The following is a 15,952-nucleotide window of genomic DNA, read 5'->3' on the forward strand; positions in this document are numbered from 1 at the left end:
ATTTATGTAACTAGATGCTATTAGTAATCAAAGTTATCATTGTAGAGCCATTCAGTGTATAGTTCACTATAATAACATATCGTCACGTCTGCATTTTACCAGTAATAGCAGAATAGCCATTCAGTATATGGATATTAAGTGCACTTCTGTGTTTTATTATTACTTATTTACAATTTATGTCATGATATGATCAAAGCTATTATTGTATTGCCTTTCAGAGTGTTGTACTAAATACTCGCCTACAGGTCTCTCTATTACCATATTGGAATGTCTGCATTTAACCAGTACTAGCAGGATAGTCATTGAGAATATGGAGGCCAGTTGAAGTTCTGTAGTTCATACAACTATAGGTCTGCAAACATCATTATTCTCATCAGTATTGTATTATACTAAGGACACCCTTTACTTCACTTGTTGCCTTACTATGACACCTGCATGTAACCTGTCCATAAGGTCATACATTCACTATACGGATCTGATGTGCACGACTGCAGTTCACTTTTACTACAAGTTCGGTTGTAACCCAAGTTATCGTATAACCATTCGAGGCGCTGAATTCTTTGTATTGTGCAATTCAATATATTAACATATTCCAATCTTTACAGTTGACGGCATTTAAGCAGATGAATACAAACTCCAGAAATACAATGTGTTTACCATTTTGTAGCAATTTCTGCAGTGTAATGAGCGCTAATTACAATAGTTATGTAAAATATTAAAAGTAACCCTTTTCGGCAGTTCATTGCTATGATATTACAGCGGTACAAATAGTTTCATGATGAATATTCAGAATTTTTTGGTTTATGCACCATATTAACATGTTGATTCAGGTCTTTTCATTTCCTTCTACAACTATTAGTATTTGTCTAGGTTAATCCAGCTACTCTCACATCCCAACTTCTCAAGTATTTGTACTGGCTTTTCTGTGTTTCTATCCCACGGTGTAATCTGTACGTTATCTTGACTATGCTCAGTAGCTAAGTATATCAACACTAACTGTACTGCACTTATGGATGCAGGGTTGGCAGGTTATCTGTTAATTCCAAAATATATGGATACTAGATAGATAATGTTGTGTCTTATTCTAATGATACAACTACCCAGTTGTAAGTGACATATAGATCCAAACGTACAGAATACAGAGCTGTACTTTTACTAATGTTCTAGTTAAGGGGTTATTAATATAATGTAGTTATAGTCCCTATAATCCCTCAGAATGCGAGGTATGCGGGTGTAGATTGTAACTAGTGGTACCTGGTCCATTACGCTACATTAGTATTTATACGGCACTGCAGTTCATCACCATTAAATCATGACATTGTAGAGTACAAGGGCAATGTATTCAGGAAACTTTGCATTTTATCATCTATATTACAAAGGTAATGGGGTTGCAAATATCCTATTACTCCTTTACAGTTATATTTTATGGTATTACATCTGCAGTTTACCACTTCAAACGAGTGAAATCTGTTATAATGTGATATTCAAATGATTACAAATTATCATTGCTGTTACCATTCCTAGGCTGTCCTGCATTCTATTGTCTTTACCAGTATAAAACTGTTACTGGGTAGGGAGTATCATTCATACCACATGCACAATATGAGGAGTTGAAGATGTTTCCAGGAATCTCACAGGTAAAGGAGCAGTTTACCTTCAGCAGGTGTTTTGCAGCATTTGCCATTTGAGTGTCAGTTCCTGTAGCGGAAGCTGCCAGACTGGGATTAAGCTGCTAAAGGTACTATAATATATATATATATATATATATATACTATATAAAGGTACTATATGTGTAACAGATTTACTGGGGTCACATTTACATAGTTAATATATGTACTTATGCTCACTTTTCATATATTGTAGGTGTCTGAAGAAAGATGTTCCAGGAAAAGAGAGAGAAAATCCAGATATAATAATTGTTCAGCATGTGATCAGCCATTACCTGAAGATTATTCTCAGTCCAATTGTGAATCCTGTATTTCAAGTGGGGACCCAGTAAATAACACAGAACAGTTTGTTAGCGGGTTCAAGAAACTGTTGTCAAAATATGTTGATGAAGTCAGATGAAATATAAATACACGTATGTCACCTGCTGACATTCTAGAGATTTGTAATCTAGTTCAGAATCTTCATTCAGTTGCTGATAGTGATTCTTCCTCATCAGCAGGGCAGCCATCAGGGAGGGACATGGGGGAGAGTTGTAGGGGGCCCGAGGGAAAGGGGGGCCTGGCCACGCTGCACTTACTTGATTAGCGGGGCCCCCCTGCTTTCTGAGAGCTGCTGACTACGAGAAGGCAGGGCGGGAGCACAAGGGGAGGTATCTTCTGTCCATTACTTTCCCTTATTGGTCACTGAGTTTAATTCCCAGTTGAGCTGCTCAGGGATTGGATAGCTGAGGTTTGAACTTCCCCTCCAGCTCATCCAATCACCATGCAGCTTTACCAGGACTTGAAATTGTGTGACCAATAAGGGAAGAAAATGTTGTCACTGGAAGAAGATGCAGCCACCTGTGCTCCCCTCCTCCCTTCTGTAGTTGGCAACTCACTGACAGCTGGTGGGCCCCACTAATGAAGTAAGTGTAACATGGCCACCAATTTTCTTATAATGTGGGGGGGCTTGGCCATCAATTTTTTTCCCCCATGTGGGGGTGGTCCCAGCTACCAATATTTTTTTAATGGGGGGGCCTGTCCACTAATATTTTCTTATTAACATGTGGGAACCCTAGGAACCAATGGGTTTTTTTGTTTTTTTTTACTGTAGGGGGGGGGGAAGGCAGACCTGTAGGTGGGGATTTAGGTGGGCGCAGCCCAGGGGGCCCAGGAAATTTTGTCGTATGGGGCCCTGCGATTTCTGATTGCGGTCCTGCTCATTAGTACAACACAAATCTAAGGAACGGGTTTATTTATTTCAGGTGGGAAACACACACACTTTCTAATTGATGTTTCCTATAGATGCTAAGGAGGCACCCTGGGAGGTGGATGTTTTGATCGCAAGACTTTCTAAAAAGAACAACAATTTCTGTGGAAGAGTCGCCATTTAAAGATCCTTTGGATAGAGAAGTTTATATGGAGTTAAATGCACATTCAAGGGTAGTGTCCACTTCTTGGGCAGAAAGATCACAAGTGCATATGTGAGATATCTTGGAGTCCTATACTCACTTCTGCAGAGTTCTACAGGCTTGACATGTCAGCCTCTCAGGTATGAGCCTTTAGCAGTACAGAGAAATGATGATCCCTCCCTGTGTTTAGCTTGATAAATCCCAATTGTCATGTGATGCCTGTAGGACGTAAAGAAAATCAAAAACTTGGTCTTACCTGAAATTTTCCATTTTCTTTAGTCCCAAAGGCAACACAATAATCCCTCCCGATAAATTTAAAGTTGTGTTTTTATTTAAGAAGCCAGAAAATGAACACTGAGGCCTGGGGGGAGGAGGTGACTCTTATAGGGGTTAATTACACTTGTTTGTTATTCTGTCCTATCAGGGGGAATGGAATGTATTACCCAATTGTGATGTGCCGCCTGTAGGACTAAAGAAAAGGAAAATCTCAGGTAGGACTACATGTTTGATATTAGGACATGGGCTCTGACCCCAAACAATTGGCAACGTTTCAGACCACACAGTCTTTTCTCAAGCCACCAGTGTTAAAGCTACATATGGCAACTACTGGCCTGGGAAGCTGACACTCTACCCTATCCGAGCCTGTGACTGGCAACATGAATGAGGATAATGTACAAGTTTGGGTCTAAATCTATCAGTAAGTCTATGTGTAACTTTTTAGTTTATTATACAAATTACAAACATTTCTTAAGCCTAAAGATTAAACACAAGACAAACATGAAAACGATTAGGTTCTATTTATTGTTCTTGTCCAGAGGATATAAAGTATTCAGCAATAGCCATGACATATTTACTCATCTGAAACAACAGAACAACAGCTCGAACATATAAACCTGATCCGTTGCTAATTGTAAAGCAAAGTCAAAGTGAAAAGGCAAAAAACAATGGGAAAAGCTAAAGGCACTTGTATCTGAATGGAAGGTGCCATATACTGTAGCGCAGCTGCTAAATACAATCCAACATTAACTCAACTGCCTCCTTCATAGAAACTCTTACATCTGATTCATTTCTCTCTTACGTCTGATCTGATTATTAAACTCAATGTGAGGAGTAGTTGCACTTCACACACTCAACTTTATTCTCACAAACAAATATTTTATTATTAATTGAACATATTACATGTCTGGTGAATAAAAGAGACTTCCCACTGTAGTCAGAGGAGACAGATGGGACGTTGGAGACAGGTGGGACGTTGGAGACACGTGGGACGTTGGAGACACATGGGACGTTGGAGACAGGTGGGACGTTGGAGACAGGTGGGACGTTAGAGAAGCAGCTGAGAGACAGTAGGGTTATTGGGATGGGGCACTAGTGTGATGGATGGGGGGTCACATGAAAGGAAATAAGAAAGACAAGCCGCCAAGTTGCCTAAAAATTGTGAAGTTGTTCCTGGAGCCTGTGGGAACATCAATAGAAAGTGATAGAGGAGCAAATAGAGTGAAGCTCAAATGAGCAAAGTGATAGAGACGGAGCAGGAGGGAGGAATTGAACAGTGGGGAGACAGAGAAGAAACACCAGCCCCAGGTCTGTGAGTAACATGAGTAACATGAGTATTGTGTCAATATGTGAGAAATCTGCACAATAGTAACTGCAACTGATCCTTAAAGGGACAGTACCCCCTTGTGCAACATGAATGCAATGAATGAGGCTTGGGCTGGTCCATAAAGGGACAGGTTTGTCTTCAGCTAAACAGGGAAACTAATGCTCCTCCATATTGGTCCTTGTGAGGTAACTAGATTCCCGGTGCTCAAATAATCCCCCTGCATAATGGTCTGCTTACATAACAGTCACAATAAAGGGTTTACAGATGGATTATATACTGACCAATAAACTCTTTATATTAACCCTGCAATTTCCAGCAATACAGTGTAATAACCTCTGCATAATGTAACAATCACACATATTATTGCCTATTAGAATGTTCTGAATCAGTATAAATCCATATAATGACTGATATAAGGGTCTGGGTGTGGCTCATGGGGGCGCAGAAGGCAGGGAAAAGAACAGGCTCGACTTGGCTCCCCAGGAGGATGATGGGAGCCCCTGCTGTGGGGGTATTTGCCCCCTGAACTGAGACACTGGAGAGAGACTGAGCGGCTGAGGGGACTGGGGGAATCACTGATACCCGCGAGTTCTTCTGGTGCCCTCGAGGGGCAGTTTAACCCTGTAATGATGTTGAGCCAGGAGTTAACCTCATTTACCCAGAATGCCGCGTGCAGCCTCTCAGTGAATGTGGCAGTGAAGGTGTGTAAGTGTCTGATTGGCTCACTCAGCTCATGGAAGGACAGACGGCCGGCCTCATAGTCCAATGAGATTCGGATTCTGCCACAGGAAGGGGCAACATCTAAAGGGGTCACTGTTCCGTTATGGACCACTGAATAGTTCTTATTCTCCCTGCCCAAAGTCCATGATTTGCTATTGTGTCCAATGAGAGACTCCTGTCCCCCCCTCTCTATACTGGGATAGGCCACCCCAACCCCCCAGCCCCCCAATTCACTGCCCTCTACTTCCCAGTAATGACGGCCTGAGGGGAAACTACAGGCACTTAAAACCTGATTGGACTGAAACCTGTCTGGTGTTTGGGGGTGATTCTGATCCGTTTCTGATACTGATATGCCTTTCCTGTCCGCCAAGAGAGTAATGTGGGTCCCGGCCGTGTTTATATCCAGTAACATGTCGGTGGCCTCCTGCCAGTGGAGCCTCCCCTGTATGGCGGTCACTATTCTCTCTAAACCCCCAATAAACTCATTGGTGACTTCCAGGAACATCTTGTGATAGACCTCACCTACCCCCGGGATCTCCTTCTTATTTGTGTCCCCATCGTCTCCCTCATCGACGTTCCAGGGGCCACTTTTGTCAGATTCCCGTAGGACAGTGAATGGATCGGAGGAGGTGCACAGGGCCTCTATGTGCTGGACCTCCTCCCCTCTGCAATTCCATATTATTTCCTGCAGCTGATCAGAGAGGTGCAATGGGGCCCATTTGATCTCCCTCGGGATCTGCTTCTGTAGGCCGTGGAGCTGTTGCCTGAGGTACCCCAACAGGGCAGTGACCCTCTGTGCCTCTCCGGCGGCCTTCTCTGGTACTTGGCTCCTGGCCTCCTGCAGTCTTTGCTCTTTTCTCTCCATCTCCTCTTTCTCAGCTCGGAATTTCTCTAGGAGGACCCGCAGCTTGTCTTTCTTCTTCCCTGATGCCACCTTGAGGTTGTCCACCTTGTGCCCCCCATGCCCTCCGGCCAGGAAGCAGGACACACAGATACATTCTTCATGTTCCCAGCAGTAAAGCTTGAGGAGCTTGTTGTGCTTGGGGCAATTCCTGCTGAGTGCAGGGAATCTCACAGTGGTAACAAGCCCCCCGTGGGTGGGGGCAGAGTGGGTACTTATGCAGAAGTCTTTGGCCACTTTCCTTTCAGCATTATCAATCATATCAGCCAGGCCTTTGAGTAATGTCTCGGAGACCCATTCCTCTGCCAGATCCCCAGGAACTGGGCCTTTTATATCCTCTCCTTCATCCTTTCTGCCAAGATAATGGCCATTCTCAACATCCCAAAAGGCCGGGACATGGGATTCCCATTCCTGCAGGAGAGTTAAGGGATCATCCAAGTTGTACAGCTCCTCAATATACAGGATCTTCCAGGAAAACTCACTCTTCTGGATCTCCACCTTCTGGATCAGATCGGAGATTTCTTGCATAAGTTTCTCTTCCTTCTGAGAGATCTCACTTAGGATTCGCTCCTGGAGGAGGTGTGTGTGCCCCCCAATATCACGCAGCACCGCCAGGAACATCTCTGTGATAGTGTCTGCAGTCTCCTGCGTGACCCTCCTGTGCTCCTGCAGTCTCTGGAGCTGCTCCTCAGCCGCCTCTCTCCTTGGAGTCAGTCTCTCCAGAACAGTCTTGAATGTCTCTCTCTTCCTTACTGAGACTTCAGCGAGTGGCTCCACCTCGTGCCCATCATGGGCTCCAGCTCTGTAGCAGGACTCACAGATACACACGGAGTCCTGGGGGCAGTAATATTCCAGGATCTCTTTGTGAATGGGGCATTTTCTGTCCCCTGGGGTGGCAGTTGGGGCAATTAAAACATGTTGCTGTAGTTTGCTGTGCACCCGCACGTGGCTCTCACACAGGGAGGTCTCGCAGTGCAGACAGGTTCTAGCGGCGGGCACGGGGGGCCGAGTGCAGTGAGTGCAGCAGATCTGGGTGTTGGGGGGCACGGGGGGCGGGAGGAAATGCTTGGCCAGGTTCTGCAGGGTCAGGTTCCTCTTCAGTTCAGGGGGGTTAGTGAATGTGCGGCCGCACTGGGGGCAGGAAGGTCTGGTAGCCGCCGGCTTGTTGCCCCATGAGTCTTCAATGCAGATTCTGCAGCAGCTGTGGCCACACGGCAGAGTCACCGGATCAATAAAGATTTGCCGGCAGCTCCAGCACCGTAACTTGTCTCTCACCGCTCTATCCACTCGATCCACTCGATCAACTCTATCCACTGTATCCGCCATCACCCCAAGCTCTTCCTTCTCTCGTGAATCACACGCAACTAAAGGGGCGGAGCACATTCCAGCCTCACTGTTAACCCTTCAGCTGCACACTGGCTCCTCTCACTACTATTTCTCATCCATTTCCTAAGGGCCCATTGCAGGGGCATTTACTGAAGGGAGGCACTGGGATCCATTAGATGTTCTGGTTTCCTTTCCTCTGTTTATTACAGGAGGAACAGCTCTAATAATATTATCTACCAATCAGGAGGGAAGGGCAGGAGGACCAGCTCTAATAATATTATCTACCAATCAGGAGGGAGGGCAGGAGGACCAGCTCTAATAATATTATCTACCAATCAGGAGGGAGGGCAGGAGGACCAGCTCTAATAATATTATCTACCAATCAGGAGGGAGGGCAGGGGCTCAGCTCTAATAATATTATCTACCAATCAGAAGGGAGGGCAGGAGGACCAGCTCTAATAATATTATCTACCAATCAGGAGGGAGGGCAGGGGCTCAGCTCTAATAATATTATCTACCAATCAGGAGGGAGGGCAGGAGGACCAGCTCTAATAATATTATCTACCAATCAGGAGGGAGGGCAGGGGCTCAGCTCTATTAATATTATCTACCAATCAGGAGGGAGGGCAGGAGGACCAGCTCTATTAATATTATCTACCAATCAGAAGGGAGGGCAGGAGGACCAGCTCTAATAATATTATCTACCAATCAGGAGGGAGGGCAGGGGCTCAGGTGGAATAATGATCAGGAGTCGTTAACTAACGAGCCCAGAGGAGGATCAATGGGTCCGTTACATAAATCAGTAAATCCCGGCTGGGGGTTACAGAGACAACAGTTAAATTTGTTTAGGAAGTGACGTTGGGTTTCATTTCCTCCAGGAAACAACAGGAAGTTCTGATTGGTCTGACAGAGACGGAGCAGCTGCTGAACCCAAATGACCCCCCATTCTGTTACTTGACCCACCTCCTGAGGGTTGGAAGTGATGCCAGGCTGGAGGGGTCCCACATATATCAGTGTTAGGGACCCCCCTTCCTGCGTCTCCTGCTCTTGGGCTGCTCCTCCCCATGCTCATTGGTCTGATGACTGGTGTATAAACCTCATTACTTTAACTACTAATAATCTGCTGCTCACTGTAGTAACTGCAGCCGACAAGCAGCAATCGACATGGCAGCTCCGTGCTGCTCTATAGGAAACTGGGACAAGTCAATCATCTGATGAAATATTTTATTCATAAACAAGAATTGTACAGTTATGATTCACTTGCACTAATCACAGCAAAGGCTAATTTGGGTCAGAATCAGTGTAATTAATTATAAAAATGAGAAATAAAATAAGTAGAATAAAGGGAAGTTCACTGAGTGTCATTGATACCAAAATATTGGCCTGAATATAAAGTATATACTTCTAGCTGATAACCAAGGACCCCACCAACTGTATTTATATATAAATTAGTCTCATTCATGTTCTGTAGCATTAGCTGCGCCCCCCACAGGCACATTGTGTAATTACACTCACCCCAAACTCCTCACCTACAGACCCACCCGATATAAACCACCAAAGTATTTCCATTCCTTCCTCTTCTCTGCACTGCTGCTTCTGACTCCTGATGCAACTTCCAAATATCCATTCATTCCTCATTCTCACTGGGTTTATAGTTCTGTGTAACTGTCATTGTGTCTGTCCCTTTCTCTGCACTGCTGCTTCTGACTCCTGATACAACTTCCCAATATCCATTCATTCCTCATTCTCACTGGGTTTATAGTTCTGTGTAACTGTCATTGTGTCTGTCCCTTTCTCTTCTCTGCACTGCTGCTTCTGACTCCTGATACAACTTCCCAATATCCATTCATTCCTCATTCTCACTGGGTTTATAGTTCTGTGTAACTGTCATTGTGTCTGTCCCTTTCTCTTCTCTGCACTGCTGCTTCTGACTCCTGATACAACTTCCCAATATCCATTCATTCCTCATTCTCACTGGGTTTATAGTTCTGTGTAACTGTCATTGTGTCTGTCCCTTTCTCTGCACTGCTGCTTCTGACTCCTGATACAACTTCCCAATATCCATTCATTCCTCATTCTCACTGGGTTTATAGTTCTGTGTAACTGTCATTGTGTCTGTCCCTTTCTCTTCTCTGCACTGCTGCTTCTGACTCCTGATACAACTTCCCAATATCCATTCATTCCTCATTCTCACTGGGTTTATAGTTCTGTGTAACTGTCATTGTGTCTGTCCCTTTCTCTGCACTGCTGCTTCTGACTCCTGATACAACTTCCCAATATCCATTCATTCCTCATTCTCACTGGGTTTATAGTTCTGTGTAACTGTCATTGTGTCTGTCCCTTTCTCTGCACTGCTGCTTCTGACTCCTGATACAACTTCCCAATATCCATTCATTCCTCATTCTCACTGGGTTTATAGTTCTGTGTAACTGTCATTGTGTCTGTCCCTTTCTCTTCTCTGCACTGCTGCTTCTGACTCCTGATACAACTTCCCAATATCCATTCATTCCTCATTCTCACTGGGTTTATAGTTGTGTGTAACTGTCATTGTGTCTGTCCCTTTCTCTGCACTGCTGCTTCTGACTCCTGATACAACTTCCCAATATCCATTCATTCCTCATTCTCACTGGGTTTATAGTTCTGTGTAACTGTCATTGTGTCTGTCCCTTTCTCTGCACTGCTGCTTCTGACTCCTGATACAACTTCCCAATATCCATTCATTCCTCATTCTCACTGGGTTTATAGTTCTGTGTAACTGTCATTGTGTCTGTCCCTTTCTCTGCACTGCTGCTTCTGACTCCTGATACAACTTCCCAATATCCATTCATTCCTCATTCTCACTGGGTTTATAGTTCTGTGTAACTGTCATTGTGTCTGTCCCTTTCTCTTCTCTGCACTGCTGCTTCTGACTCCTGATACAACTTCCCAATATCCATTCATTCCTCATTCTCACTGGGTTTATAGTTCTGTGTAACTGTCATTGTGTCTGTCCCTTTCTCTGCACTGCTGCTTCTGACTCCTGATACAACTTCCCAATATCCATTCATTCCTCATTCTCACTGGGTTTATAGTTGTGTGTAACTGTCATTGTGTCTGTCCCTTTCTCTTCTCTGCACTGCTGCTTCTGACTCCTGATACAACTTCCCAATATCCATTCATTCCTCATTCTCACTGGGTTTATAGTTCTGTGTAACTGTCATTGTGTCTGTCCCTTTCTCTTCTCTGCACTGCTGCTTCTGACTCCTGATACAACTTCCCAATATCCATTCATTCCTCATTCTCACTGGGTTTATAGTTCTGTGTAACTGTCATTGTGTCTGTCCCTTTCTCTTCTCTGCACTGCTGCTTCTGACTCCTGATACAACTTCCCAATATCCATTCATTCCTCATTCTCACTGGGTTTATAGTTCTGTGTAACTGTCATTGTGTCTGTCCCTTTCTCTGCACTGCTGCCTCTGACTCCTGATACAACTTCCCAATATCCATTCATTCCTCATTCTCACTGGGTTTATAGTTCTGTGTAACTGTCATTGTGTCTGTCCCTTTCTCTTCTCTGCACTGCTGCTTCTGACTCCTGATACAACTTCCCAATATCCATTCATTCCTCATTCTCACTGGGTTTATAGTTCTGTGTAACTGTCATTGTGTCTGTCCCTTTCTCTGCACTGCTGCTTCTGACTCCTGATACAACTTCCCAATATCCATTCATTCCTCATTCTCACTGGGTTTATAGTTCTGTGTAACTGTCATTGTGTCTGTCCCTTTCTCTTCTCTGGGTTTGTGAAACAATGTAGCAGAATCAGTTCTCCTTCTGGTCTGGTAATCAGATGGCTTCTGCTACATTGTTTCAGGAGTCAGAAGCAGCAGTGCAGAGAACAGTAACTGTCAGACAGAATTACACAGTCATGTGAGTAGAAGGATGAGGAAAGGAAGAAGAAAATCACGTGATAACCAGGAATTTCCCCCTCCCCCCAGCAAAAGTGACTCTTTCAGAAGGAAAGTAAATCAGGTTGACACAGAATTAAGCTGCTGGACCTACAGTTACACTTATAAAGTACAATATAATCCCCAGCTTTTCCCTTGGGTCACTGGTTTATCCCTATAGTTCTAACATGATAAACCCTTATGAGTTTAGTGCAGAATGTGCAATGTTTTCCCGGGGTTTTACCCCAAACCATTGGGCTAAACAGAACCGTATAACCCAGATACTGATAGACAGTGGACTATCCCATACAGAACCATATAACCCAGATACTGATAGAGAGTGGCTCAGCTAATGATCCGTATGAGGCCACTCTCCCCAACAGAGAAGGCGGCATGGAGGGGCTCGGAGAAGGTGGCAGTGAAGGTGTACAGGTGTTTGATGGGGACCCTGAGCTCATAGAAGGAGAGACGCCCAACATCCCAGTCCAGTGAGACACGGATCCGGTTACAGGAGGGGACGCTGGATAAGGAGAAGAAGTCATCATTATGGTGCACTGAGTAGGCCCCGTGTATCCCAAGACACCAGGACTTCTCATTACATCCAATAGTATCCGACTGTCGGTTCACGCTCTGATAGGCAACTCCCAACGATAACACAGTCCCAGTGTTGAGAACTTCCACATCCCAGTAGTGTTTCCCTGAGGAAAAGCTCCTGGTGCTAAAGACCTGGAAAGAGTTCAGCCTCTCGGGAATGTGTGGACGACCCTGGTCCGTTTGGGCGCTGGAAGCCATTTTCCTGTCGGCCGACACAAAAACATAATTTGCAGCCGTGTCTATATCCAGAAACATGGAGGTGGCCCATTGGCCGTACCCCTGGGCAGGTTTAGTGGGTGCGTCCCAGGCATGAGACAAACTGGTGGGGGGCATTCCTCCTGTAGCCTCGGGAGCTGCTTGTGGGCTTGTTGTGGCCCCTGAAGCTTTGAGGGCCAAGCCTTTCACACCAGCAGGTTTTGTTATGTCTTGGTCTGGTCCTTGACTCGTCTCACTGGCACCCGCTATTTCGGCATGACTGGCACCACACTCTGTGTCCTGGCACAACTTGTCAGCAGTTTTATAGGGTGGCATGAACCCACATAGTGTAGCGCTGGTACCTGTCTCCACTTCACCCTCTTTTATATTTCCACATGCTGAACCTTCTGCCCCAAAGCATTGGTCTGTTCCTGGGTGACATCCAGTTTCTCTATCAGCCGATGCAGGAGAATAAGGCAAGTGGCTACATAATGGCCCCTCTGTGGGAGGACAATCAGCAGGAGAAGAAGCCATGTTTGTAGCAAGTGCAACGTCGGTGGAATCCTGCAAAGTAGGGGGATCAGAGAGACAGGAGGTGAATGTGTGGAGGTCCCTATTATCCTGTGAGTGGGATGGAAGGAACATCTCAGCTATGATCCTCAGAGTCTCGTTCCTTATAAGCCGGGGTCTCTTACCATAACTCTCTCTACACACGGGGCAAGAAGGGTCCTCCTCCATCTCCTTCTGCTTCTCCCATGTAGTGTCAATACAAGCCAGGCAGTAGTTGTGGCCACACGGCAGGGTCACGGGGTCGGTGTAGATCTCCAGGCAGATGGTGCAGTTGAGCTCAGCTCTCAGCTCGGCAGTTTCCATCTCTCTCACAGGAAATAACAATGAAATGCTGAGTGTTTGTATTCGGGCCTCGTTCAACCTGATCCCACAAGAAGAATGAGCAGCCTGTGACACTTCTAGTTGCTTCAACTAATAACCCTTTGTGTCCCTGCTGCAAAGATCACACCGCCTACTCCTGGGGTCACGCATTTCTTTATAATTACACAATGTTGTATCTAATAACTGTCTCAGCCGCCCCTTCCTCAAGAATGTGTGGCCATAAACTCACTGCACAAGCTCAGAGAGAAGTGGTGAAAAGTGCACAGAAGTGGAGAGACGTAGAGAGAAGTGAGGAGTAGCGGAGAAAAGGGACGCGTAGTACAGAGAAGTTAAGAGTAGAGGTAAGAAGAGAATAGAAGAGTACGGGAGGAAGTTAAAAGGGAAGAGGAGAGAAGGGGAGAGACACATGAGAGGTGGAGAAAATGTAAGAGTAATGGAGAAAAGTGTTGATAGGTGCAGAGAAGTAGAATTAAGTGGAGATTAGAGGGTGAGTATGGAAGAGAAAGGAAGAGTATCAGACAGAAGCAGAAATAGGTGGAGAGAAGCAGAAATAAATGGAGACTAGGGAAGAGAAGTGAGGAGTATGGGAGAGAAAGGCAGTGCAGTGGAGAAAAGTATAGAGATGTGGAAAGTAGGGGAGAGAAGGGAATAGTAGTGGAGTGAAAAAGAGAGAAATGGAGTGAAAAAGAGAGAAGTGGAAAGTAAGGGAAAGAAGGGAAGAGTAGTGGTGAGTAGGGAAGAGTAGTGGGTAGAAGCACAGAGAGGTAGAGACAAATAGTAGGGAAGAGTAGTGGAGAGAAGTATAGAGAGGAGGAGAGACGTATTGAGTAGTTGTGAGTTAAGAAGAAGTAGGAGAGAAGGGAGGGTTATTGGGGAAACGTAGTGAGAAAGTGAGAGAAGTAGAGACTAGTGGTAAGTAGAGAAAAGAAGAACAGAGAGGTAGGGATTGAGTAGGGAAGAGTAATTGAGAGAAGTAGACAAAAATGGAGAGTAGGGAAGGTAGGGAATAGTAGTAAAGACAGGTATAAAGAGGTGAAGAGTAGGGAAGATAAGTAGAGAGAAGTAGCAAGAAGAGGAGGGAAGTAGAGACTAGTGGAAAGTAGGGGAGAGTAGTGAAGAGTAGGGAAGAGAAATATAGAGAGGTGGAGAAAAGCAGAGAGTAGAGTAGAGTAGTAGAGAGAAATATAGGTGGTAGAGAGCAGGGGAGAGAAGGGAAGATTAGTGGATAGAAGTGGAGAGAAGATACTTGTGGAAAGTAGGGGAGAGTAGTGAAGACAAATGGAGAGAAGTACAGAGAGGTAGAGAGAAGTACAGAGTAGGGGTGAGTAGTAGAGACAAGTAGAGGGGGTGGAGAGTAGTGGAGAGAAGAGAAAATTTTTAAAAGTTTTTATTTATTAACATTTAAACATTTTAATACTTGGAGAGAGAGAAGGAGAAAAAAAGAAGGGGTGTTATAGAGAAAGGATGGGGGGAAGTGATGGGTGTTCCTGTCACTAAGTTGCAAGTCATTAAAGTACATTTGTGCATTGTAGTATATATATATCAGTATTTATATTATATATATCACTGGGAGACAGATCTTCTGTGTGCCGAATGTTCAGTAGCCCAAGAGAAGTATTCCTAAAGTTGAGTATTTGTAGACCAAAACTGCTGGATCTTGGGGCAGTGCCAAAATACATGAAAAAATTTGCCCTGGTCTAGGTTCCATTTGGGGCAAACATCAGGATAACCTGAGTAAAGTTGTGCCAGCCTATGCGGTGTCAGGTACATGTCACATGTCACAGGTCACATGTATATAACAGTCTCTCGTTGATATATTCAGATCTTCCCAGTCTCCCAACTCTAGCTGTGGCAGGTTCTGAGCCCATTTGAGCCTAATGTATTTGACGGGGTAAAATTGACCTTGTAATAAAATAGCATAGAACCAACTGAGTGATTTAGTAAGTTCAGACCTGCAGAGATAGTGCTCTAGAGTACATTCAGCAATAGGGGACTCCCTCTGGGGGAGTCCACTTGGACCAACTGGTTGCCTCCTGGTAAACCAAGTCCATCATTTTAGTGAAGATTTGGGTCACTGTTTTCATGGGAGGTGTCAAGGGGTACATAAATGGCAGGCCTCTGTGCAACTGGTTGGCCAAGGCCTCTAATGAGGAGATCACGGCTGCCTCCAACACTGTGGCCTGGTTATTAGGGTCTGGGTTAAGCCACCACCATGCTTTCACTAGCTGTCTGGCGTAGAAATATAATAAGAAATTCAGGAGGGCAAGGCCTCCTTTGTTGACTGGGGCTTGGAGCATGGACATTCCCCTGCCCAGATAAACAAGTGTCCAATTCTTTGAACCATTTCTTAGTCGGGACAATCGGTGCATTGTGAAATACATAGAGAAATTTGGGCAAGAAGACTATTTTTAGGATATTGATGCGGCCTGGGAGGGACAAGGGAAGGCTAGACCAATGTTGAAGTTTGATCTTAAGGGAAATAACAATTGGGACCATGTTCAGTTCTACAAATTTCAGTGGTTCTTTGTGTATCTCTATCCCAAGGTAGGTAAAAGAGGTTACCCATTACAGTTCGGGTCATGTTGTGGATCCCTGACAGTCACTACAGTTATGGGGAATACCAGGGATTGTCCAAGTAAACTATCATATCATCAACATTAAGCAAAACCTTTTCTTCCAGCCTCTGCCTTTTCTTCCAGTCTCAGTTTAAGTTCAGGTTTTTGATGGCAAGGGGTTCTAT

At 44.9% G+C, this 15,952-nt stretch overlaps 1 protein-coding gene across 1 annotated transcript; it reads right to left on the reverse strand.

The window, feature by feature from the left end:
- Positions 1-3,840: 3,840 nt before the first annotated feature.
- On the reverse strand, positions 3,841-13,585 carry LOC108719501. Its single transcript, XM_018268383.2, has 3 exons — positions 11,883-13,585; positions 8,740-8,791; positions 3,841-7,675 (listed from the first exon to the last, which is right to left on the reverse strand). The coding sequence occupies exons 1-3, from the start codon at positions 13,192-13,194 to the stop codon at positions 5,047-5,049; spliced, it is 3,993 nt and encodes a 1,330-aa protein (XP_018123872.2). The 5' UTR covers positions 13,195-13,585; the 3' UTR covers positions 3,841-5,046.
- Positions 13,586-15,952: the final 2,367 nt, after the last annotated feature.

This window comes from Xenopus laevis, chromosome 6L (assembly GCF_017654675.1).
Source record: "Xenopus laevis strain J_2021 chromosome 6L, Xenopus_laevis_v10.1, whole genome shotgun sequence".
Taxonomy (NCBI): Eukaryota; Metazoa; Chordata; class Amphibia; order Anura; family Pipidae; genus Xenopus; species Xenopus laevis.